The 24,707-nt window shown below is 32.7% G+C and overlaps 5 protein-coding genes and 1 long non-coding RNA gene across 7 annotated transcripts in view; 3 read left to right on the top strand and 3 right to left on the bottom strand.

Moving 5' to 3' along the window:
• The first annotated feature begins 5,363 nt into the window (after window positions 1-5,363).
• LOC107367984 (uncharacterized) lies at window positions 5,364-7,406 on the top strand. Its single transcript, XR_001570024.3, has 2 exons — window positions 5,364-5,781; window positions 6,351-7,406. It is a non-coding gene; the product is annotated as an uncharacterized LOC107367984 (long non-coding RNA).
• Window positions 7,407-11,472: 4,066 nt separating this feature from the next.
• Window positions 11,473-12,536, bottom strand: LOC149093811 (uncharacterized). Its single transcript, XM_089267000.1, has 2 exons — window positions 11,967-12,536; window positions 11,473-11,895 (listed from the first exon to the last, which is right to left on the bottom strand). The coding sequence occupies exons 1-2, from the start codon at window positions 12,397-12,399 to the stop codon at window positions 11,717-11,719; spliced, it is 612 nt and encodes a 203-aa protein (XP_089123126.1). The 5' UTR covers window positions 12,400-12,536; the 3' UTR covers window positions 11,473-11,716.
• Window positions 12,537-14,269: 1,733 nt separating this feature from the next.
• LOC107370720 (phospholipase A2) lies at window positions 14,270-15,600 on the bottom strand. The gene is made up of 3 exons (XM_015938688.3): window positions 15,027-15,600; window positions 14,540-14,698; window positions 14,270-14,474 (listed from the first exon to the last, which is right to left on the bottom strand). The coding sequence occupies exons 1-3, from the start codon at window positions 15,533-15,535 to the stop codon at window positions 14,387-14,389; spliced, it is 756 nt and encodes a 251-aa protein (XP_015794174.1). The 5' UTR covers window positions 15,536-15,600; the 3' UTR covers window positions 14,270-14,386.
• A 2,539-nt stretch (window positions 15,601-18,139) lies between these two features.
• LOC107367987 (organic cation/carnitine transporter 2) lies at window positions 18,140-20,722 on the top strand. Its single transcript, XM_089266997.1, has 6 exons — window positions 18,140-18,338; window positions 18,498-18,738; window positions 18,798-18,890; window positions 18,950-19,208; window positions 19,653-20,458; window positions 20,538-20,722. The coding sequence occupies exons 2-6, from the start codon at window positions 18,550-18,552 to the stop codon at window positions 20,703-20,705; spliced, it is 1,515 nt and encodes a 504-aa protein (XP_089123123.1). The 5' UTR covers window positions 18,140-18,338; window positions 18,498-18,549; the 3' UTR covers window positions 20,706-20,722.
• Window positions 20,723-20,866: 144 nt separating this feature from the next.
• On the top strand, window positions 20,867-22,928 carry LOC107367807 (solute carrier family 22 member 13-like). Of its 2 annotated transcripts, none has more exons than XM_089266995.1 (5): window positions 20,867-21,208; window positions 21,265-21,357; window positions 21,414-21,672; window positions 21,737-22,539; window positions 22,612-22,928. In XM_089266995.1, the coding sequence occupies exons 1-5, from the start codon at window positions 20,993-20,995 to the stop codon at window positions 22,768-22,770; spliced, it is 1,530 nt and encodes a 509-aa protein (XP_089123121.1). In that variant the 5' UTR covers window positions 20,867-20,992; the 3' UTR covers window positions 22,771-22,928. The 2 variants fall into 2 exon arrangements, with proteins under 2 accessions (XP_089123121.1, XP_025017797.1); XM_025162029.2 differs by having other exon boundaries at window positions 22,585-22,905.
• ds (dachsous cadherin-related 1) overlaps window positions 22,900-24,707 on the bottom strand; it is a 27,757-nt gene continuing 25,949 nt past the window's right edge. The window contains exon 9 of the mRNA XM_015935703.3: window positions 22,900-24,670. Coding sequence (XP_015791189.2) covers window positions 23,137-24,670 — 1,534 coding nt within the window. The 3' untranslated portion in view covers window positions 22,900-23,136. The remainder of the gene's footprint in view (window positions 24,671-24,707) is intronic.

Raw genomic sequence — 24,707 nt, 5'->3', positions numbered from 1 at the left:
GAAATTGATGCGATTTCTGAAGATCAAAAGATAATTCTATTTGATTTTAAAAATTCCATCAAGAATCACATAAATGGACATGATCCAATTAGATATTTCATTACAGGTGAAGGAGGAACAGGTAAAAGTTTCATTTTAAAAAAAATGACCGCATTATTGGATATCATTTTTCATGATAGAGTTAGCTATGTTGTTGGAGCGCCAACTGGCGTAGCTGCAAGAAATGTTAAAGGTACAACATTACATTCAATTTTTATATTGCCAATTAACGAATTAGGTAGCGCAATTCCGATCATTGATCCTTCAAAACTAGAAACATTGAAAGGGTATTTCAGAGCATTGCTGTATATTTTCATTGATGAAATAAGTATGCTTACAGGTAAAAATTTCAATATCATCAATGAGAGATGCAAATTGTTCATGGGAAATCACGATAAGGATTTTGGTGGTTTGAATGTAGTTGTATTTGGTGATTTTTTTCAGTTACCACCGGTTTTAGGCACTTTCGTTTTCGAAGATAATCGTACAATGGTTTTGTGGAGACAATTCCAATTGCGTGAATTAACCACGAATCATCGTCAGAAAGGAAATGTATTGCTTGAAATATGCAATAGCCTAAGACTTGGTCACCTTACCAATTCACAGGCTCTGACATTATCTGAAAGACAGATTAAAAAAATGACACTATCTGATTCACAATTTGCTCAGATCGATTCACTATTGCATATTTACCCATTATGTAGACAAGTGAAAGCCCACAATGACAAGAAGATTGAACAATTGCGTCAATCTGGAGTTAATTTGATTTGTTTGCAAGCAAAAGACGCATATATAGATAAAAATATACCATTAACGAAAAATCATAAAAGCAAAATAAAAAATTGTGAAATTTCAAAAACTGGAGGCATTCCATCCAGTTTGATAATTGGTTTGAATGTTCGCGTAATGCTTGTAAGAAACGTAAATGTATTACAAGGGTTAGTCAATGGTGCCATGGGAACGATTTTTTCAATAGACTATTCTATTCCGAATTATAATTTGCAAAATGAGTTTCCTGAAGCTATCAATATCAAGTTCGATGATATTGATGAATTAATCGCAATTCATTCTGTTGATTCTGATTTCGAGATCGCATGTGGAGTTTCAGTTCGACGCAAAATGTTTCCATTGATTCATTGTTTCGCTGCAACTACTCATAAAGTACAAGGAATGACTCTGAATGCAGCAGTTATCGATTTAGGCGAGTCAAATAAACGTGGTGCCACACTTTACGTTGCATTAAGCAGAATTATCGATATAAACGGACTATTCATCGAAGATTTCTCTTTAGAAAAATTGTTATCTTATAGTCCTGACCAGAAAGTAGTCGTTGAAATTGAGAGAATGCGAGGAAAAATTATTATGAATCCTCAAATAAAAGTCAATCGTAAACGAAAAAAAGTTGAAAAACACAATACTCAATCGAATGTAGAAATTGTTCAACATGATTCGCAACTTCTAGATTTCAATATGCATTTCAATATTGCTTATGCATTCGTTGGAACGCATGATGTTGTTAATTTCAGAAGTTATATAAATCCTGATGATATTGATTATGCTAGCTTAGTTCCGTCTGTAAATATTGGATTATCAACATCATTGTGGTTGAACGATCGAATCTTAGATGCTTCAATTTACGGTTTGATTTTGCAAATTCAGAGGCATGAGGCAAATGGTTTTTTATCATGTCATTTTTTTGCTACTATTATGCAAGGTAGTGAAGGCTCCCATTTTTTGCAACATACATTTGCAAGAAATGCAAATCCAGATTCAATCTTTCTGCCAATTTGCATTTCTAATCATTGGATTTTAGTAATATTCAGAAAAACAGCTACTAATTATCTTTGCCATTATTATGATTCACTCACTAATCATGGTGACTTTAGTCCTTATATTCATCATGCGCATCAGATTTTATTGCAAAATTTACAATGGATACAACCCGATTATAGAATCATGACAGGTTCTATTCAGAACAATATGATCGATTGCGGAATATACGTGATCGTTTTTGTGCTTACCACTCTATTGTCCATTCCAAATACAATTCATCCCTCAATAACTTCAGAAATTCGCTGCAAATTGTACAATTGTTTAATATCTAATAACTTTAATGATTTGATTGCATATGTTTATGACCATGTAATATCAATGAATAATATGCAGTCATGAAAAGAATCTAAATTGTAATATGATCAATGTGTAATCATAATTTCAGAAATTATGTAATCTGCAATAACGGAATCACAATATGCAATAATAATATCGCAATATGCAATAACAATAATCATTGTTAATCGTTATCAGAAAAACGTTCAAAGCCAGCTTCACATAATGACTGGCTATCAGCAACACAAAAGTTCTTTCTTAGGAGTGAACATGCTCCACTCGATCCTGACTATCCAGAGACAATTGGTTCAAGTATAAGTGTTATTGGACGTTGCAAGAAATGCATTATTTTTGGCGATGATGGATATAAATATTGCTATTTCACCATCAAACCTTTCAACGGTGGTAAAAGTTTAGATCTACATTTTCCAGTTGTAAAAGAAAAGTCATCCAGCATGAAGGTATTTAAAATTAAATTATTATCATTAGCATTTACTGATTGCATTCACTTTACAGACCAATGACATAAACCATATCTCCATTTTTTTGGTCTGTGGAAAATTGCATGAAAATGGCATTAATGTTGAGTTGATAACGAAAGTGCCTTCTATTATCTCAAAAGCCAAATGGGATAAAACATTTTTTGATATGTATATGTTTCGATGGCGATTGCGGATTGCCACCGAAATGTACAATTTTCATAAAGAAGCATATTTCTCTGAATTCAACAAGCAAGCCTGCAAAGAACTGATTTACAAAAATGCAATGATAAATCCACATCTCGAAGGAAAAGAAGCGTTATTCAAGGAGAAATGGTTAAATTGGTCTATCCTGTTATTAGATAAAAAATCTATAAAAGTTAGCGACTATCAGTCACATTGTGAAAGAATTTCCAAACTAACTTATCTGCCAACTTACGACGAATATTCACAATATTTTCATTATAATGGGTTACTTATTGATCCGCAAATAGATCAAGTTATTCCAAAATGATATTTGGTTTAATGATGATTCGCAAATTTATTTTCAACAATTTGATATTTACCAGGCTCATCAACAAGCGAAATAACCATTCGCTAAATAGCACCATTAAACGAATAATTATAATGATTTGCAACGATAATTAATAAATACCACATCGATATTGATTATTTGTTCTTATTATTTCGATATTGTTATTGCATATTGATGAATTTTGTTATTGTTTAAATTAATAAAAACAAAACCAGTTATTTTAAATTTTGCTTATTCGTCTCTTGATGTCTCTTGCATTTTAGTGTTGTAACATGATGCTCATAATATATATAAAGTATATATCATATACGATCATACATAATTGGCAAAAATCAAATTACAGCTAGTATAAGTTTATTGGTTTGCAATGTACAGAGTAACCAGTCTTTCACAGATCACAAGCCAAAAAATGTTTATCGTCAATTGTTGCGAATATTAAACCATTGGCAATTAGATCATTGATGATATCCTTGAAAGCTACATCATCCAAATCATGGCATTTTCTCTGCAATTCATGAAACGAAACTCCAATTTCATCTTTGAATTCACTGATTGCTTTCAACATCGTTTCATGTCGAGATTCTGGAGTAAATTTGTTTGCAAGAGATTGTTGTTTCATCTTAACGTCACGTTTGTTTTGTCCACAGGTTTTTAGCTTGAGCACTTCCAATTCAAGATTTGCATTTAATACAAACAATGTATGATTGATTATAGCTTGATAATTTATCGCTTCAAGTTTAATCGCGTTGAAAGATAAAACAGAGTTCGACTTGCTGATTGTTCCATTCAATCTAACCAGGTAATTTGCCATTTCGCATTGCGAATCATCCTTCCATTTCACAACAGCAATTTCATCTGTATCATCTTCGATGACAAACTCAAATTTTTTTACATCCTCTTTTAATGATTTTATTTTACCTACAATCACAAACATATAAAAATCAAATCGATGGATAATGACACTATCATTGGAATGAAGTTTCTTGATAATATTTATGTTGGTATGTAAAATTTTATCTGGCATAATTAACTATTAATTCAATTTATTTACTATAACTTGTTTTAATAATCACTATTGTAAAGGCAAAACAGCTGTTCGATAGCTTTATGCACAATAAATCGATAGTCAAATCGATGTATTGCTAAATGTTGATCACGTTTGTGATCATATGTTATTTAGTTATGTGCTAATTTAACATGCTATTTGCTTAATTATTGTAATCATTGTGTTTGTGATTGTAATTGAAAATGTACATTCCTCGTGTGATCTCATCATTGATGCCAAAATTTATAAATGAAAGTGTTAAATTGTTAGCGCAATTAATTGAAATTGATCAAGCCAATGCAATTGGAAAGGTTCGCGATTGTTCAAAATCTATTATAGTTGTTTACAATTTCAAAGTCACTGAATCATGTGCGGGTAGCAATGAGTGGATAGAAATAATTGGTATCTCAAAAGGAAAAAGCCATCTACATGCAAGCCGGATACAAATATTACCGTCATCAGCTTTCATGGATTTCGATGAAGATATTTATGTAGAAACGATAGCATTAGTACAAATGGATTTTTGTTATAATAATTTCATTGTAACCGACATTGAAGAGCATTGGGGTGCATCAGATCATGCTGCATTGTTAAATAATACGGGAGAAAGTAAACAAAATGACCAAGCTATGGAAAATATCTCCGATGATGAAGCAAATACTGTTGTCTTTGCTCTATAGTATCAAACGCTCAATGTCAATGTTAAAGTCATTGTTTAATTGCATTTACAACTGATTTAATTAAATATCATTTTTGAGAAATGTTTGAGTGTAATTAATGTTCACAATTCTTCATTTTACGAAATGTTCGTTTCAAGCAGATAACTCATTGAAATACTGAAATTATTCTTTCATTTGCTTATCATCTCTAGCAGACTGCGCCCAACCCCAAAAGGGGCTGGGTTTATTTTGCGTAAGCTAAAAATTTCCTTCTCTGGTCTTCTTTCTCTTCTTTCTCTTCTTTCTCTTTTTCCTCTTTTTCCTCTTCTCTCTTTTACTTCCCCTTCTTTTCCTCTCCTCTCTGCCATCATCATTATCTTCATTCCCTTCTCCTTCTGCTCACTCTGTTTATCACGTAGAGCTTTGATCATACAACAACATTGTATTTCAGCATAAATAAGATACTTTCGCTTTGAGTTTAATTTTTCATTTCACTTTATCGTTTCAAATAGGTAACAATCAAGTTGAACAATTAAACTTGACTACTTTTGCTTTTCCAATTTTTGTTCACCTCTCAATCTTTCTATTCTTACGATTACCTACGCTTTAACAACACAACAAACATCAATAAGTAATATCTTCAATAATATTACACTCAACAATTGAACGTTAAAACCGCTAAGTTAAACAGCAAACCTAATTTCATTTTTATTTTCCTGGTTCTAAACCTAAACCTTTATCTACTGTTAATTAATCTTTCATATTGGCTTGCTTTTGTCAACGGTTCTATATAATCAATAAGTGACTGTTTATTATAACAATCAACCATGGAAGACGATATCTTCAAAATTATTCAGGATGCAAGTGCACCAAGACCCATTGAAAGACGAACCTCTTTAACCACAAAATTAATTGGTAAGTAACTGTTTTGTGTTCACATTTTTGAGTATCAAAATGGAGGAAATAAAATGCTCTTTGTTTTGTTTGAATATATGGTGAGATATCATTTTTATCCTTCTATATTATATGGCCATGCGGTGTCAAGGACATGAAGAAAAAGATGAAAATGACGATAAGCTTAGTACCATCTTCACTATTGCATTGTGATTTCCTTTTGTTTGCAAAATTTTTGTCACTTAATTTGAGGCTTGTTTTTGCAATAATTATCGATAGGCATAGTTTATTGTTACTCAGGCTTGACTGACAAAAATTTATATGCATTATTAACCCTGATTATTGCTAGTATCTTAATGTTTCTAGGATAGTCAATAATTAAGCTTGTAACTGTTATATAATCATTTACTGTTGTTTTTTATGCTTATATTTATTACAAGGTATCATTAGAGTTTTATTGTGCATGATTATTTTTTGCTGTCCATTCTCATTTAATGATCTCACCTTCATATGTTACTCAATTTTATCGCTATCTTTATTACCCTGAATGCTGTTGCTAACTCTTTATTTTCTTTTATTTCCTCTTTCAGGTAATGCTAAAGATTGGTTCGGTGGATTTAACCGAAGACATTCTGAATCTCAAAGCGAAGATGGTTATGCTCGAAGTCTCTCATCATCATCCGGTGATAATTTCGATGGCTTGAGTGATCTGATATTTCGCAAAAGAAGCCAATCAATCACCGGAGAGAATCCAATGAAGGAAGGAGTCAAAGACTCGATGGTGCTCGGGCCAATAATATAGTAAGCGAAATGTGATCGCTACTTGTAAAACCACCGAAGTCAACCCTACCTCACCGAATCTGGCCTTAACATAAAAAAAAAGAGCAAACCAGCCTCAGCTTTGTCTCTCTTCCTAACACTCATCACAACATCTCATAACATTAAATCTCATAGTACATTTACATCGTGAAAAAAGCCATTCTCATCATGATACGTCTCTTGTCAAGAGAAACACCGACACATTTACGCTCGTCTCAGAACCGCTCATTCTATGTATACTTTGTACATTATTCCTACTTTGTTTTCCGTATTCATTTTCCTACTTCGTTTTCCTCTCTTTTGTTTTCCAGGTCAAATTATGTTGCAAATTATGCCTCTTTATTTTCTTCTATCAACTGTTCTATTGTCATCATGACAAACTCTTTATCCAACACTTTGTTGCCTCAATTTCAGCGAAAACCAAGTCAGCTAAATGAATCTTTCTGAATACACCAAAATTCTCTATCTATTTGTAAAATATTAATAACGTTAATAATTATCATCCCCTGAGAAACCCTACGACTTGATAAGTCTTCCCCTTTCTCGCTACCCTCTCTTTCTCCTCTCTTACCCTGAAATCTTACACGAAAATTACTAAAAATTGAAAAAAGATATACATCCAAAATTTGATAAGCTCATGTCTGGATTATCATATATTGTAATTAATGTTTTCAGAATATTGATTATTATTGCAAACAAACGGCAACAAAACAAAGATTTGCCATTTTTGAAAATGTTTGACATTTTATCACATGAAATAAAAATATAGTGTAATAAATTAACACTGTTTAACATTACAGAATAAAAGCGTTTTCTTAAAAATTCAATTTATAATTTCTTGACTCTGGTTGGCTTATTCATGCTCTGTAAATGAAGCCGCAGCTAATTCTAGTCAATCTTGCTAACAGTTTTGTAAGATGAGCTTAATGTCTAGGGTTAGTCAAAGTTTATTTCAATACTTTGATCACAAGATAAACCAAAAGTGTCACCGGTTAGACATTTGTTGATGTTTTCCATGATAAATTTTGCCAACTCACCAGCCAATGATCAAGGCCAGAACAGTAACCAATCACTTTAACCACCAAAATTACAGATAAAAGTTAAAATAGAAACTTGGTTCTATTTTAACTTGGCTTATTTCAAGTAATCTTGGCAAAAAAATGCTTGAAAGAGTTAAACAAGTGTATATTTTTGTGCTTGTAATTTTTTTCTTTACTCATCAACCTCTCATTTCCTCAAACTGAAAATAGGAAAGTTGATTGTACAATGGCACAATCAACTTGATGATGAAAAGATTTATAATCAACTTGAAATCTTCCGGAGATTGAAATCAATTTCTCGTAGCCTCAAAAACCATTGAGATAATGTGTCACTATTTGTAATTATATTGCAGTATCAATAATTTTCCGTTGAATTTTCAGTCCACCATAAATTGTAGCTCAATTTTCGTTAATAATGAATTTCTCTGTAGGAAGGTGGAAGTCGAATCTTTTTGATTACTCTTTAAACACAAAAATAGAGTTTAACTCGGTAGTTATCAGACTTGATCGGCCTTAATCAATGGGGAAAGCTGTTAGTGATAAGTGTATATTTTTGGCTTATCTCCAAATTTAATGTTACTCCGTTAATTGGCTTCACTGATTAAAAACAAATTGTAAATTCTGGGATTGATATTGAAGAGGCGTCGAGAGTACATTCATATAACTATTGAAGTTTCGCTCAGTTAACACGTGAAGATAAACCAAGGTAATATCTATCTATCAACAGAATCAATTAGATAATTGTATAATTGAAGGAATCCCGGCAATTGAAGATATACAGGGCTATTCAGCTACTTAGTATGATGTTGAACGCCAATAACTTTGCAACCAAACATGCTATTGGCTTGAGAATCGAATATAGTGAGTTTGGGCGACATTCATTTTTTATGTTTCAAGGACAAGGTCATGCAAGGTCATTTTTCGGAAATCGCTGCTATTCATGTTAGAGGTCAATTTGAGGTCCTGACATGATTTTTGAAGACTAAAAATCTTTTTATTCGAGTTCTGACACTCTGTAATGAACATTGCTTGAGTTATTGACATTTAAGTTTCCGAACCTCGTTATCAGAATTTTTATTTTTTATGCAAATTCGCACTTTTTTGTGCTCAGTGGGACCCGATCGCACCTTTTTGGCAACAGGGTTAAATTACATGCTGTAAAAATTGATTTAATCATGGAAGATCAAGTTTTCAACCCAATCTATGTAAAGCGCTCCTAGAGCTGTTTCACATCAGATGAATCAGGTAAAAGTAGTGATGTTGAGCTTTTGTGAATGTCGCGTCTTGCTTTTGTCACCACAAACTGATTTTTCTTCGAATTCTGAGCCATTGTTAGATAATCATTCATTTTCAACTGAAATTCATGATGAAAAAGATGAAAAATGACTTTCGTCACTAATCGAGCACCACTGAGCACAAAAAAGTGCGAATTTGCATAAAAAATAAAAATTCTAATAACGAGGTTCGGAAACTTAAATGTCAATAACTCAAGCAATGTTCATTACAGAGTGTCAGAACTCGAATAAAAAGATTTTTAGTCTTCAACAATCATGTCAGGACCTCAAATTGACCTCTAACATGAATAGCAGCGATTTCCGAAAAATGACCTTGCATGACCTTGTCCTTGAAACATAAAAAATGAATGTCGCCCAAACTCACTATATTCGATTCTCAAGCCAATAGCATGTTTGGTTGCAAAGTTATTGGCGTTCAACATCATACTAAGTAGCTGAATAGCCCTGTAGACGATGTAAATAGTTAGATTAGATAATTTGAGAAACACAAGTGGAACAGCAGTGAAATTTCATATTTTTTCATCTCTAACCCAAATTGTTTATCGTTCATAAAACTAACAATTACAACCTACCTTTCAGCTTGATTCCACCTGCAATTAATGTTAAATCCGAAACAAATTCCTTAAATACAGTAATAGACGAAAGGTAAACAAAAAAATGTCTATTCATCAAAAACCGATTGAAACAAAATAATTTTTTATTTCATCCCATTGTTTAAATCTAAGCATTCAATCAACAAGAAATACAAACAAACTGCTTTACCACAACAGAAATGAAAAATATTTACGAAATAATCGATTAGTTTAATCAATCAATGGTAAAATTGATCAAAACTGAACAATAAAATCACATAGATTCCCGCTTTTGCACCCATTTCTAAGGGGGCGAGTGAATAACATAAAAAATGATAACCAGATGGCGTTACAAAAAAGTTAATTTTGTTAACATTTATCTCAAGAGATGGCATTTCATTTTTTCTCATTTCAATTAAACTTCGAAGTCGCTCGTTTTTCCAACGCCTGACTGACTGGGGGTTTTATCGACGACAGTCGACTCAAGTCGAATCAGTCCACTTTCACTCAAAACGACTGGCGTCGAATCATTTCGACTCAAAGCACAATTTTTGATTGGGTAAGAGGGGTTTTTAAGAGACGATCTAGAAACAAAAAACATAATCAATCTTCTGGCTTAAAATGATCTTTAAAGTTAATATAATATATTATTAATATCAAAATCATTTCAGAACTTCGTTACATAATCGAAGTTGTCATTTTTAAAACATATTTGAAAAACGTCTTCAACTCAAATTTTGAGCCAAATGAGTCGAATAAGTCGACTCAATTGATAGCTCAGTCAACTGGCGCTCAGTCCAATCTTCATCAACTGACTGAGTGACTCAATCGACTGACTTCGGAGTCTAAAGGAAACTTTAAAACGATTCTTCCTGGTTTGTATTATGCTCTTTATTACACATACATGTTGAAGTATACCATAATGCAGTTGCTGTTGTTTTTTCTGAGAGATGAAAAATAAAAAATGACATTCATTAGTTATTGGAAAACAGAAAAATCTCTTGTAAATCTTACATTTGTTGGATTTTATCATCATTTAACTAAGTAACTCGTTCCCTTAGCCGCTACATCTCACTGGTGTTGCTTAACCTAATACTAAACTAGTAAGAATCAAACGCTTCACCGGTTGCCTCGGATATGAATAATATGGAAACCAAAATAGTCTGATGAAACATCACCTTCTGCTCTTTTTGTCCATGGATGATGAAGGTAAAACTAAACTAAGAAATGACCTAAACACATGAAACAAAATATGAAATAAATAAAGTAACTTTTACTTATAAATACCTGGCGTTTTTTTCATTTTACGCCTTTTTGCAGGCACAACTCAAGAACGCTTGCTGCTACACACCTCAGACTTACACTATGAGCTTACGCAGATTGAAGAACCATAGATACGGACGCTCAAGATCATTCAAGGTCAAACCGCTATTTGACCTCTAATTGACATGTGAAGGTCATTTTCTGATAACAAGTTAAAACTCAAAATTGTTGGGAATGCACAACCTTTTCTCAAAACCAATCGTCAAACTGCACGGTATGAAAACACTCATATCATCTGGCCAATTAAAGTTATAATCTTGCAACTAACATCAAACCAAAAAAATTTGCTCTATCAGAAAATGACCTTCACATATCAATTAGAGGTCAAATAGCGGTTTGACCTTGAATGATCTTGAGCGTCCGTACTTATGGTTCTGCAATCTGCGTAAGCTAATGGTGCAAGTCTGATGGTGTGTAGCAGCAAGCATTCCTGAGTTATGCCTGCAAACAGGCGTAAAATGAAAAAAACGCCCGGTATAATAAACTAAGGAACTTAAATTCTTCAAGTGTTGACACGTTCTCAATGGAGTTTGAAGTTGAATCGATTAGAGGCACCAACTTGTCAAAAAACACACAAAACATAGAAATCAATTTTTCTAGTCACATAAACAACATAAAACTAAACGACTTTAAACATTTGAGATAATGGACAAACAAAAGGTGTTTAAATGGCTTAAATTTTATTATGATTATATGGGAGTTAAATTATGAGAAAATGACAAATTGACTAAACATGTAACTGAATTGCTTTATGAAAATTATTAAATTATCTTTTTCAATATTTAAATTAAACATTTCCTTTTTTTTGGAGGCTCTGTCTCTGGTTCTGGTTCTGGTTCTGGTTCTGGTTTTTCATCATTCACATCCAATCGCGTGATTTTCACAACTGGTTATTTCGTGGATTCAGCTAGGTTGATGACACTGTCAGGATTGAAGTCTTGTTGTTTGGACCAATACAATAGAGTTTGATCCTGAAATCTCCGTGTGAAAATTTTATATCAAAATAGTTAACACTTTCACTATCTTCTCTTTCATATAGTTTTAACTCCTGGCATGGAGTATCTTTGGGCACATAAGAAGTGTAAACTGCAAACAGAAAGGAAATACAAAATTAATGAAAGAGAACAAAAAACAATATAATCAAACAGGTTACTCACATGGTTTGACCCTATCATTTATCAGTTGATCAGACTCATGTCTTGGCCAAAGGATAATTGCTCGCCATAATTTGTATAGTTGTTTGACAATAACCATGGGTCTATTGTCGGTAACCCAAGAAGAATGATAAATATGTGCAACTTTTACACCAATGCTTTCAAGTTGGGCAGTAAATGGCTTTAAATCTTGCTTTTCAACATCCACTCCATCTTCATGGAACACGTCTTTAAAGGCTACAAAAATTGAAGGAGAAACGGTGTCGGGGATCAAAATCCCTTTGACCTCAGGATTAGAGGTGAGTTGTGGGGCGAACAATGTGGCGACGGAAGAAAATAAACTTTTGTCCATCTCATCAACTTTTGTCAACCATCCTCTTAAGTGATGGGCGATGATAACATTGGATCGAGATTGTGGTCTAAGACTCACTGACATGGTGAGTAGAAATATGTTTTCGACAATGTTAGAAAAAGCAACGTAAATAAATGAAATCAAATCCGAACACAAATTAGAACTTGATAAAAATATTTAAAGAAAATTAGATTTCAACTAAATCAATGAATTCACAGAGAAAAAGAAGAATGGAAGGAGAACAGAAATGTTGAGCTCGAGTAAATTTTGGACACAAATCAATTCTCGGCTAAAACTCTATATTGATTTTCATGGTCTGCATCAAAGCACAATTTTTAGGGGGTAAGAGGAGTTTTTAAGAGACGATCTAGAAACAAAAAACATAATCAATCTTCTGGCTTAAAATGATCTTTAAAGTTAATATAATATATTAGTAATATCAAAATCGTTTCAGAACTTCGTTACATAATCAAAGTTGTCACTTTCAAAACATATTTGAAAAAACGCGTTGAAAAAATGAAGGGTCGGGTGCTTCTACTCAAATTTTGAGTCAAATGAGTCTTTAAGTCTCAAAATGTCTTTAAGGCTGGAAGTGACAATAAGAGTATTTGTCCCATAAAGATCAATGTGATTCCGAATCTAATATTTTGTATTTTTCAGATTCCATCAATTGAACTTTACGGAAATACAATTCAATGTAATTGAGATATTAACAGCTGCTAATGATGTCAGAGCAAGACACAGTTTCCTTGTGAGATGTGTTTTGCATGCTAAAAAATATCAGCTCATAACTGTGAAATTATATTGAGTAATATTTATTACATGATAAACAAGATGTTTTGAGTCAAAACAAGAAATTAGCTAAATAGACAATAAAATTATCTCGAGCATCCATCAATTTTGATAGTCGACAATCAGTAATTAAGAATGTTTCCTAGTTTATCCTTACAAACTAGTCTTAATTGGCAATTTACTGATCGTGCTTGCTAGTTAAATAAAATGTTAATAAAATCAGTAGGTAATGGTGAGTTAATAGTTATTAACAAGAATGAAAATCATAAAAATGCGGATTCAATGAGTTATTGATATAAAGATAGAGACTTCAAGAGAGTCTCAGCAATATTGAATAAATATCAATTTATCTCTTTATTCACTTCATAAATGCTCAAATTGATATTAAACATAATTTTATGTTTATGGCAACAAAAGCTGTAAAATGATTTAAATGTTGAACAATTCACAATTGTTAGTTACATAATTGTTACGCAAATTGAGTTGACAACTAGATTTGTGAGGTTATCAATTGCTGTCAACAAATCAATGAGATTTTTTATACTATCGATAATAATCATGCCTAGGGTCTAAGTTTTATTTGGCTCAAAAAGACTCTATGGTATTGCATTTACCCGCTTACCTAATTTCATGGATTTAATAATTCGAGAACAGTCCCAATCGTCTTGTAAAAGCTATTCTCTGGTTTTTCATCTACAGGCTGATAATTTTACTTTTTTAGTAGTAACTTTAAATTTGAAAGAAATACGAAGTAAAACCGAAGCCGTTCACTAATAGGTCGCATTGTTGTTGATCTAGAGTCTTTTTATTATGGACCCAACGAAAGTTAATATCACGGGTTCCATTCAGAACTCAAGCATCTAAAACGTCGTCAGTCATGATGCAAGTCAGCTTGCAAGCAATCTTCAGACTCAACAGCTATGCCGTAAAAGTGCCTGTTACTCTTATTTTTTTCTTGCAAGTTCGTTAAACTGAACTTTAAATGTAAACTATTATATACAAACTATTAATAATAATACATGTTAATAAAGTTTTATATCTTCTGTTCATGATGTTGCAGCATTAAATGTTATTCAACAATCTGAAAAGATGTTTTTCACATTTTTAGTTTGCGCTCAAAAAATATTCATTAACAATATAATAAGTTTGTGATGAATGTAAATCAATGAGCCACGAGGAGAGTTGTATAATTTATTATTAGTAAATACGTTTAAGTAAAATGTTGACCATTTTAAGACCTCTAAACATTGATACTTAATTCGTGTAAACATATGAAGTTTTAAGGGAAAAGTCCAGAAGTTTGAAACTGGTAGACGGGTTCAGTTGCATTAGGCTCAGCACGCTTCTCACATTTTTTTATAAGCAATCTAGAAATGAGAAAAGATAATTGGTTAGCGATCTTTTTAGGAGACAATTGGTCGAAACAACTCACCCAGAGTATTCAAGGCACTGGCCTTCAGGTTCAACTTGTTGAAAACACTTGGTTTTCAAAATATTGAAGTAAATTACTCCAGTTAAAGTAGCTTCAACATCAGTTTCACTGGCTTTTTTCAGGCAACTTTTGAGTTCTCTATCGCAATCACAGCGAGAACTGAAAATGGAAAAATAATAAAATATCATTAGTTAGTCAATTAGCTATACAAATATGTTTCATTAAAATGAAAATTCGACATTCTTTCAAAACCCTTAACATATTTCGAGAATCACTCAAAATGTTTTGTCAATCAATCATACAATGTTCCTTCTGGTAATGCCAAGATTCAAAGATTTTTTGTTTTAATTTTCAAAAGGATCACAAAATTTGAACTTTCAAGTCTAATCACTACTTTAACTGATGATGTTTGATAAATGAACTAAAATTATTGAATGATTGTAGACAGAAAGTTCAAATCTTGAGTTTTAGCAGAGACTGGGCTCACCTTGTATAAGCTTGTGGGTTTGTCAAACCATATTTTGATTGGAAACCCCCGATAGACATTGGACAGTTATCATGGGCACGACAACATTTGTCAAGCTCAACCCTACGACCTAAATCATCGTAACTCGATGAGCGATTTCCAGGTCCACAATATTTGGTTCCAGGAGCAATCAACAGATCACTTGCCAGATCAAATATGTTAGTAAGTGGTTCTAGTGATAAGATTGAGCTTGGTTTAAGGCCATTGCATGTTTTAACCAAAGTATTGAAGGAATCTTCGTCAATCGGAATAACAGGATCAGTAGTCGAAGACAAAACTCCATTTACAGCATCTGGTTCACTAAAAACTGAACAGTTTACAATTGCTTTCTCCAAACTTGTGGCTGAATCGTCGACGGAAACATAAACAATTTTCGATTTGGAATCGGTCGAGTAAACGATATTGTGAAGGTTAGCGTTTACAAGGGAAACCAGTGAAACAAGGGAAATAATTAGACTTGTCGAGAGCATTTTCAACCACAAAGCGAGTTAAGTTTTAACCACAAAGGCAAATACAAATTAACAGTTAAAGATGTCGATGAACAATGATTGAGTTGATTGTCTTAATTTTTATATATTACAAGAAAGCAATCATGATAATGGAAGTTGTTCAATATCACAATTAAATCATAAATTGATGCAGTTAGATATTTAGAAGATTGATTTTGATTTCTCTATTTTTAATAACAACTGATTTTAATGGGTTTCTGTACAAAGATGAGAAATAATAAAACAATTATTTCGTCTAATCAACTTAATTGTTGGTCAGGGATGTAATGATTGTAATGTTTATGAAGAAGCAAAGACGCTCTACATTTACTGGAAATTCAAATTATCTAAATTACAATTACAAATTGTGTAACTCAAATCATTGTACATTGTGAATGTTTGATCGGTAAATGTTTGCTACAAAAACCAAGCTGATTAATTGTAAAAATCGTTTTTTGATCAACAAAAATTCAAATTACCATGTTAATAGTCTTTGGATTTTGAAGAGAAAATTAACCTTCATTGATAAATTGTCACATTTAACCTTCAATAAGAAAATCGTACAAATGATGATCAAAATGAGTAATTGATTGTTGAAACATCTGTAGCTAATCTATTCAAATTTAAGTCTAAATTGTTGATAGAATCTTTTACTTTCAACTTTACCAAAAGGATTTCGAAAATTGGTATTTTGTATACTAAGGATGAAACCAACAAGGACTACTTCTCGCAGTTCAGGTGTCTCAAGCTTTCAATTTCATGTTCTTTAGGTTCAGTTTTTGCGGAACTGTTTTATTGTGGACACGATTGATGAGAGTTTTATCGCTTTTAATGGTACTCATTCCAATGATAATATCATAGATATTCTTAAACTCTGGCCTCAGAATTTATTCTGCATAATTCGTTACTCTACTACTACGCAAAGTATTTCCTTTGCCATGACATTTTAACAGTTAACATCAAACATTTCATTGACACCTAACCTTACCTTTTAGTTTGTTCAACTGTTTTAATTTAAATACTGAAACAGTCGATTTACATTAAAAAGAGTTGATAATGACACAAAGAATCAAAAAAGATTTTATTAGAGTTGAATCGATACAGGAGCTCATGGAGTTTAAATTTTACTGCAAGATTCTTGGTATTTCAATTTTAACACCTTATTGAAATTATTAATGACAAAATGTCTAACCTAATAGTTGTACTTGAGGTAAAAATTGAATGTTTGATCAATCTTTACACTTGTATGTAACATTTTACCTTTGAACTAGAACTGTGAACTTTCATTGTAAAATTAGTAATTAACTAATGTAAGTCAATTGGTTAATCAGTGATGTATTATTAATGTGAATAGTGATCAGACCCATTCTAGGTTATTATCACCAATTTACTATGTTTTCCCGAAAAGATGGGAAGTTAATACTACAATCAGTTTATTAGGAATCGAAATTAATTTCCCCTAAATTAAGGTTTCCCGTGAACTCAATACTTTATGGAGGTTTTGATCTTGATTTTCATGCTCATCTAATTAACGAAATTTCCGAAACTAATCATCTATTTTATTGTTGATGATAACTGATAACTTTTGAGTTGAAAGAATAAATTTCGCTTTCAATTGAGATTCTGTCAAATCATTTACCTAGTTGACTGAGCTACTGAGACAATGAGCTTGACTTTTTGTGTTAAAGGAACTGTAACTTGCTCATCTTAGGATAACCGTGATTTCTGAACTAAAACAATGCTCTTTGAGAATCGATTGAGGCAGATAATAATTAATTCAACGACTGACTTTCATTGACTTGTTATTTGAAAAAGATAGACCCGGGAACAATCATTTCATGAAGGATCTTTAGAAAGCAACAAAATAGGGAATTTCATCAATTGCAATTGTGCGCTTGATCAACTCGATTCAACCAGCAATATGACATTACATGTAATGTTAGATAAGCTAAAATTTCCATTCAACTCATGCAATAATTTGATCAAATTATTCCTCGTCAATATGCCTTCTCAACTTATCTAATACTCTTTATTTGATCAAAATTTTAATTATATTGAAAATTGATATGAAAGACATTTCTTGCTTTTGTAATTTATCTCATGGTATTATATTTTCATTTTTTCTGGTTTTGTGTTCAGGTATCGATACAAAAATAATGAATTTTTAGATTCTTTTCTAGAACTCAATTTGTCTAGTTCACAATCTTCATAATAGCAGTACAAGATTACATCTGCATTTGCCAAAATTGTTGGTAAAATGTTGAGGATTATTTAAAATGAAAACAATTTAACCACAAATGGATATTATTGATGATTGGTTGAGCCTGTGGATAACAGTAATATTTTGAGAAATTGATGTTTTTCTTAAAGTCTTGATGATTTTTGGGGTTAATAGTGTTAAGAATGATCATAATAAGATACTTGATTGCAATTTAATTGATTTTCTGATTCAGAAATGTAATATCAAAAGTGTTGTTGAAATAATAATTGTTTCGGATCAATTCAATTTAACATTGATAGATGGCGTTTCAACTCGTGCTTGAAGTTTGTTTTTACAGTTTTGATGTTCATATTTGATTATCAAAACTTGATTGAATTGTATTTTATATTTTTATCTTTGTGTTTATGAATTTAATATGTTTTTAAAAAGGTGAGATTAAATTACACTCACTCCTCTGTTGCTTGCTTTTATAAATGTGTACAGTTTTACCTTATTCACCTTGATTTATACCGATTAAAAAACCTATCTTCATCTGGTAACGTTACTGCTAGACGTTTCATCAAGGTATGTCCTGTATAAGCCACAAGTTTGCCCTTCAAACACGAGACTGTGAAGTTTTTTACAGTTAACTTAAAATCTCTGTCTGTTCATTTTGGTGGGAATGTTGAACCGGTGAAATTTAAGTGCCATTAGATAGACATATAATTATCTCATTATTACTAGTCTTGTAATCCTATGAAGCTGCAGAAAGAAATTTATGTCCAGATTGTAGTTCATGATGTCGCCTGAGAAAGCTGATAAAGTCACCAATGTTTCTGACTTAATTGGCTCATGGGGTCCACTTCAGAAGAAAATTTTTGGACTGCTTGCCATTATCTATGTTGTTGCTCCCTTCAATTACTTGGGTATAACTTATTATGCCTTGAAAGATGAAATCTGGTGTGAACAAAATAACGGAACCAAAGTAAGTATTCATTAGAGTTTTTGTTTTTATTTGTTTATTAATTTTTACGTTTTTTACAGATTATTTTGCATTCAGACAAGTGTACGTTTGATGAACTGGGGTCATGTAAGCAATGGGGCTTTGAAACAGACCGTATAACTATTTCTAGAGAAGTAAGTTCATTCTTCATTTTTAACTTCATTGATAATCCAACATCTGACTTTTTTTGCAGTGGAACATGATTTGTGAGCGTTATTGGTTAAAATCATTCACCTTATCTGTTTATGTATTTGGTTATTTGATCTCTGGTATCGTAATTGGCTATATTTCCGATAAATTTGGCCGAAAATTTGCATTGGCTTGTTCCGTTTTCCTCGAAATAATAAGTCAGATTGGAATCATTTTTACTTCAAATCTTTACGTTTTCATTGTATTAAGAGTGATTGACGGTATCGGGGGCTATGGAAGGTACATTGTTGCCCTGATTCTTTGTGAGTATTCCAAGGGTTTCAAAATACATTTAAATGTAAATATGAACTTTATTCGTATCTTATGCTAGAGGGACTAAGGCCCACTCAAGTTGAGATTATCTTGCCTTTCATTGATCTTGCTTGAGATTTATCTTTCATATGAATTCAAGGTTTTCTTCAATTATTAATTTCACAATACATAGAGCCATAAACAAATATCACCATTTTCAGTTTGCTCAATATCTTGAGATTAAGATACAATGTATTTTCAAGGAAGTTGAGTGCTTATGATTAACTCTTTATGTTTAACAACCGTTTAAATTATAATTGCTTCAGTAGTTGTACTACTGAATCAAGTAACTACCTCGTATTTTCATTAATTAGATAAAACTCATGTAACAAAATAGTATGTTTGAGACTTTTTTTATGGCAGTTTAAATTAATGTCAATTATTTTTCTGATTAGGTATGGAAAATGTTGGTCCAAATCATCGTGGTAAAATGGTAATCAGCTTTGAATGGCTTTGGTATATTGCTACTTATGTGATGATTATTACTTGCTACTTCGTTCTTGATTTTCGCACCATTTTCATTGGAATCACAATTTATCAGCTGGCAACATTGATTGCAATTTATTACCTTCCTGAGTCACCTCGATGGCAGTTAATCTCTGGTGATAAGACAAAAGCTGGAATAATATTGAGACAATATTCTGAATTGGATGAGGATATATTTAATGCTAAATTTGGTCAGCTTTGTGAAAATTTGAATGAATTACAACTAAAGGAGAAAGAAAATGAAAAATTCAATATCTTTCGTTTATTCAAATACAAGGAAACCAGGAAAATATTTCTATGTTTCTTGGTCATTTGGCTGATGCGATCATTCGTTGAGGATGGAATATATTATGTTTCATTTGATCTATCTTCTTCCGTATTTATTAATAACGCAATATTCACCGCATTTGCTGCTGCAACCAATCTCTACATGACATATTCTGTAGACAAATATCGACGTAAAGTGTTGTTAATCGCTGGCCTCATATTATCATCAGTTTCTCTTGCCCTAGCCATACCTTTTGCCAATTCAGATAAAATGTTCCCAATGGTTCTCTTTGTTGCTCTGGGCAATTGCTTCATTACATCCACATACAGCCTTATTTATACTTACACACCAGAAGTTTTTCCAACTCAGATAAGGAATGTTGCCGTTGGAATATGCTCATCAGTTGACAAAGTTGCTTCGATTTTTGGTACCTTTATTAATCAAGTGGTAATTAATGTTCCTTTAAATGGTATTCAAAATTTTTCTACTTTTTTTATTGATTGTTATCTTTTTCCATTTCTTCCAGACTGCTTCGTACAATTTAAAAGTGACTCTAATTGTTTTAGCGATTCCTGGTTTGATTGCAGCCGGATTCACCACTTTACTAAATGAGACCAAAGGAGTCGAAATTCCGGATACAATTGAAGAAATGATTCAAATAAACTCAAAGAAAAATAAACGCACTAATAAATAACTTTAGCCAAAAATTAACTTCCACGTCTCAATTGTTTTTCATTAGCATTTTCACTATTCTTTACTAGTCATTAACAATTTACTCAGGCTCTGAAATAAATGAATTTGGTATGAAGGAGAAAACTTCTCATTTGATATCATTTTCAATGGAATTGAATCGAAGCTGAGCAAACTTAACCTTTCAATCAAATGAAGACTCTATTGTTGTATCAATTCAGATGCTATTAGCTTTCAATCAGCTCGACAATATGGATGTTTGATTTAGTGTTCAGTCGCGATCAATAAAAAATGACCAGTTTTGGTGTAAATGATTTAAATAATAAAAAGAATGAAGATGATCGTATTGTGAATATTTCTGATCTAATCGGTTCTTGGGGTCCTTTCCAAAAACGGTTATTCATCATAATCGGGTTGTTTCAATGTGTTTATCCATTCAACAATTCATCTTTATTTTATTTCTCTATCAAAGAGGATATTGTTTGTGATAAAGGAAACGGAACTCAGGTATTGTCCAGTGTTAATTTGTAAAGTTGACTTTTAAAGATTCATATAATTAACAGGTAATTTTCCAACCAGATAAATGTTCACTCAATGATTTAGACGCTTGTATAAACTGGGATTTCACTTCAACTCGAGTCACCATTTCAAAAGAAGTAAGTTTGCCGAATGTTGACCAATTTTGACTAATCTTATCCTTATTCACCTTAAGTGGACATTCGTTTGTGAAAGATACTGGTTAAGGTCAGTCACTCTGTCAGCCTACGTAGTTGGTCAGTCAATCGCTGGTTTCTTTGTTGGTTGGATCTCTGATCGATTGGGTCGTAAATTTGCCATAAAATATTGCATTATATTGGAATTAATCTGTGAATGTTATTTAATTGTAATCAACAATGAGTTCTTATTCATGGCTGGACGAGTTCTTCATGGGATGGCTGGATTTGGACGTTCACTGTGTTCAATCATCTTACGTAAGCTTGAGTCTCTAAATGTTTCTTTATCTAATCAGCTGTCAATTTGATTGTTGTTCAACAGTAATGGAAAGTGTTGATCCACAATATCGTGGTAAAGTAATGTTCTGGTACGATTCTATCTGGTACATGTCGACACTCGTCATGATTGGAGTTGCCTATTCGGTTCCAAACTTTCGCTTAATTTACTTAGGAACTGCGAGTTACCAGATGATCTGTTTACTTTTAGTCAAATTTTTACCCGAATCTCCTCGTTGGCAAATGGTTTCTGGGGAAACTGATAGAGCTGAGGTTACTTTACGTCAATTTTCATATGAAATGAGTGAAACCCGATTTGAAGAGAAATTTAAAAAATTAAAAGATCATCTGAGTAAATTTGAAACAGTCGAAAAATTAGGAATGATTAGCTTGTTTCGCCACCGGAGAACAATTAAATTGGTTCTAGTTTTATGTCTCATTTGGGCTGTTCGGGCAATCGATGGTTCTGGACTTCACTATTGTACACTTGATTTACCAGGAAATGTCTTTTTCAACAATTTCATCTTTCATTCGTTTGCTATGCTGGCAGTTTTATTGATGACTTTAAGAGCTGACAGTCACCAAAGGAAGGTTCTGTTAATTGCTTTTTTCTCTTTCAATTCATTCCTTTTTCTGTACTTCGCCCTTTTCTTGAGCGGTTCATCGCATTCAATTGTGATCAAAATTATTTTCGTCTCAATTGCAACCTTTGGTAATGCAGCTCTCAGTAATTTGCTTTATGTTTATACACCAGAAGTTTATCCAACAAATATAAGAAATTTAGGAACTGGAGTTTGTACAGTTGCAGCCGAGTTTGCAGCTTGCTTAGGCCCATTCATTAATCAACTGGTAAGTATTTTATTTGATGATTGATTAGCTTAGTTAATTGAATAGTCTTTGCATTTTGAATTGCTTTTACAGACTTCAATGACAAGCTTAAGAACCACTTTCATTGGACTTTCATTGGCCGCTTTAACCGGTGCTGTTTCAGTGACTACTTTACCGGAGACGAAAGGGGTTGAGATGCCTGATACAGTTGAACAAATGTTATTATGTGATCATTGTGATGAAGAAAAGTAGTAATTCAATTCACTGATTGATTATCAATAAATTAGTGGCTAGTAATGATTAACTCAAACGTAGTTTGACTTTAAAAAGTAATGTGTATCAATAATTTTGTTGGTTTGGAAATAAATTTTGAAGGAAATCTCATTAGAAAAATTCATTTATTAAATAAATAGAATGAAAAATTATTAAAATGAACAGAATGGTTGGAATGATTGAAATGTGAAAATGAGATGAAAATGAATGACGATGCTTAATGATGATAATTATAAGGTGAATTTAACCTTCAATTGAGCTGAGGTTTTAAGACTAGAATAAGTAATTGAAATAATCACGATACTCAATATATAAATAAAATTAGTCTAAATTACAAAAGCTTGATCAAAGCCTAAGTCGATCAGTTGAATCATTATCAATGAAAACTGCAGTAGCTGTTGAGGCATCGCTCGATGAGTCGCTAGCTATTCCTTTGATTCTATTATCACAGGCAAATCCGTCGTTAGTTAATCTGGTCCCATTTTCACCAGGAAAAGGCATGAAAGCTGATCCATGAGAAACAGGAGCTGAACCTTGAGGAGCTGGAATGAATGCTCTAGCGTTTATTGGAGGTAAACGAGTGTTGGTATGATGAAAACGATGATGATGACCAGAAGATGTCGATGGAATAGCTAAATGAGCAGATCTTCTTGAGCCTACTGTTGAATGACTATGATGTGAGTTAGTCTCATGGCGATCATCACCAGCAGGTGTTGAACTTGTGCGCATATAAGCCGGAGAATCGGACAATCCACTCGATGAACTACCAATTGTGCCATCATAATGAATAGCACCTTTCAGTGTTGCAATTTCGGTATAAACATTAGCTAAGGGTTGATATTGAGGAGACCAGTTAGAGAGATAATTCCAACTATAAGCTTCAGACAATTCTTCTTCGATGGAAGACAAATCATTCCATTCATTGGCATCAATTATTGGTGGTACCATTTGTGGACGGCGCATTTGATTACGATCACGCAGACTACCCGTTACCAGACCAGTTCTTGGTCTATTTAAATAATCTTTCGTTTCGCTTCCTGCTTTACTTTGAACTTCTTCTGCAAGATGATCTAAATCATCTTCTCGAACGGCAATATCAGGATCAAAAATTACAAGTCGAGCTAAATATTCAGCTGTTGTTGGTATTAGTTCATGTTCATCGGGTGGATCTGGATTGTCCAAGCCAAATGTATGATAGCCATCACCTTCATTAATCATTCGAACCTCTTCATCGACTTCTTCCAAATCTCCTTCAACTTCATCGTCATCTTCAGCCGAGCCACGACCACTAGAAGCTGAATGTCCTTCTCCATTAATATTATTTCCTGATCTACCTGCTAAAGCTCCTGGTGTTGGCTCTCCCGAACAAATGTTATTAACTTCATTATAGCATGGAGGAAGGGATTCATGCTGGCCAGAAGTCAAGTAAGCGGTTGAACGAGGTAACATATGATGATGATGTTGTCCAACTAAATGATGCATACTTTGGAATGATGCGTGATCGTAAGTTGTTGAAGTGTCATTCATTGAATCAATGGTTGTATTACCAATATGAGTACAACCATCAGCTGAGTTTCGATTAGCACCAATTTTACGAAGAAAAGTTCCAACTCCAGGTACAATTGATGCTAAAGCTGATGTTGTCATAAATGATTGATGATGATGACCAGTCGCATGATGGTGATGACTTTGACCAGGTCCAGATGATTGATCAGAAAGATGGGATCGGATAGCAAATATTGCAGCCAACAGCACACAAGTTACAAAAAATAGTATGATAATCAGGAACATAACCCAACCAGGTAAAGATGTTATCTGTGATCCAGTGTTTGAAGTTGAAGATGGAGATGAAGAGAGGTTTGATCCTTCATACAGAGACCTGAAGAAAATAAAATAACCAATTTGTTAGACAAATT

This window comes from Tetranychus urticae, chromosome 2 (assembly GCF_039701765.1).
Source record: "Tetranychus urticae isolate SD_2017Ah chromosome 2, NJAU_TeUrti_SD_1.0, whole genome shotgun sequence".
NCBI lineage: Eukaryota > Metazoa > Arthropoda > Arachnida > Trombidiformes > Tetranychidae > Tetranychus > Tetranychus urticae.
Note: the sequence above shows the minus strand (reverse complement) of the source record. Positions and strands in the feature narration are given on the sequence as shown.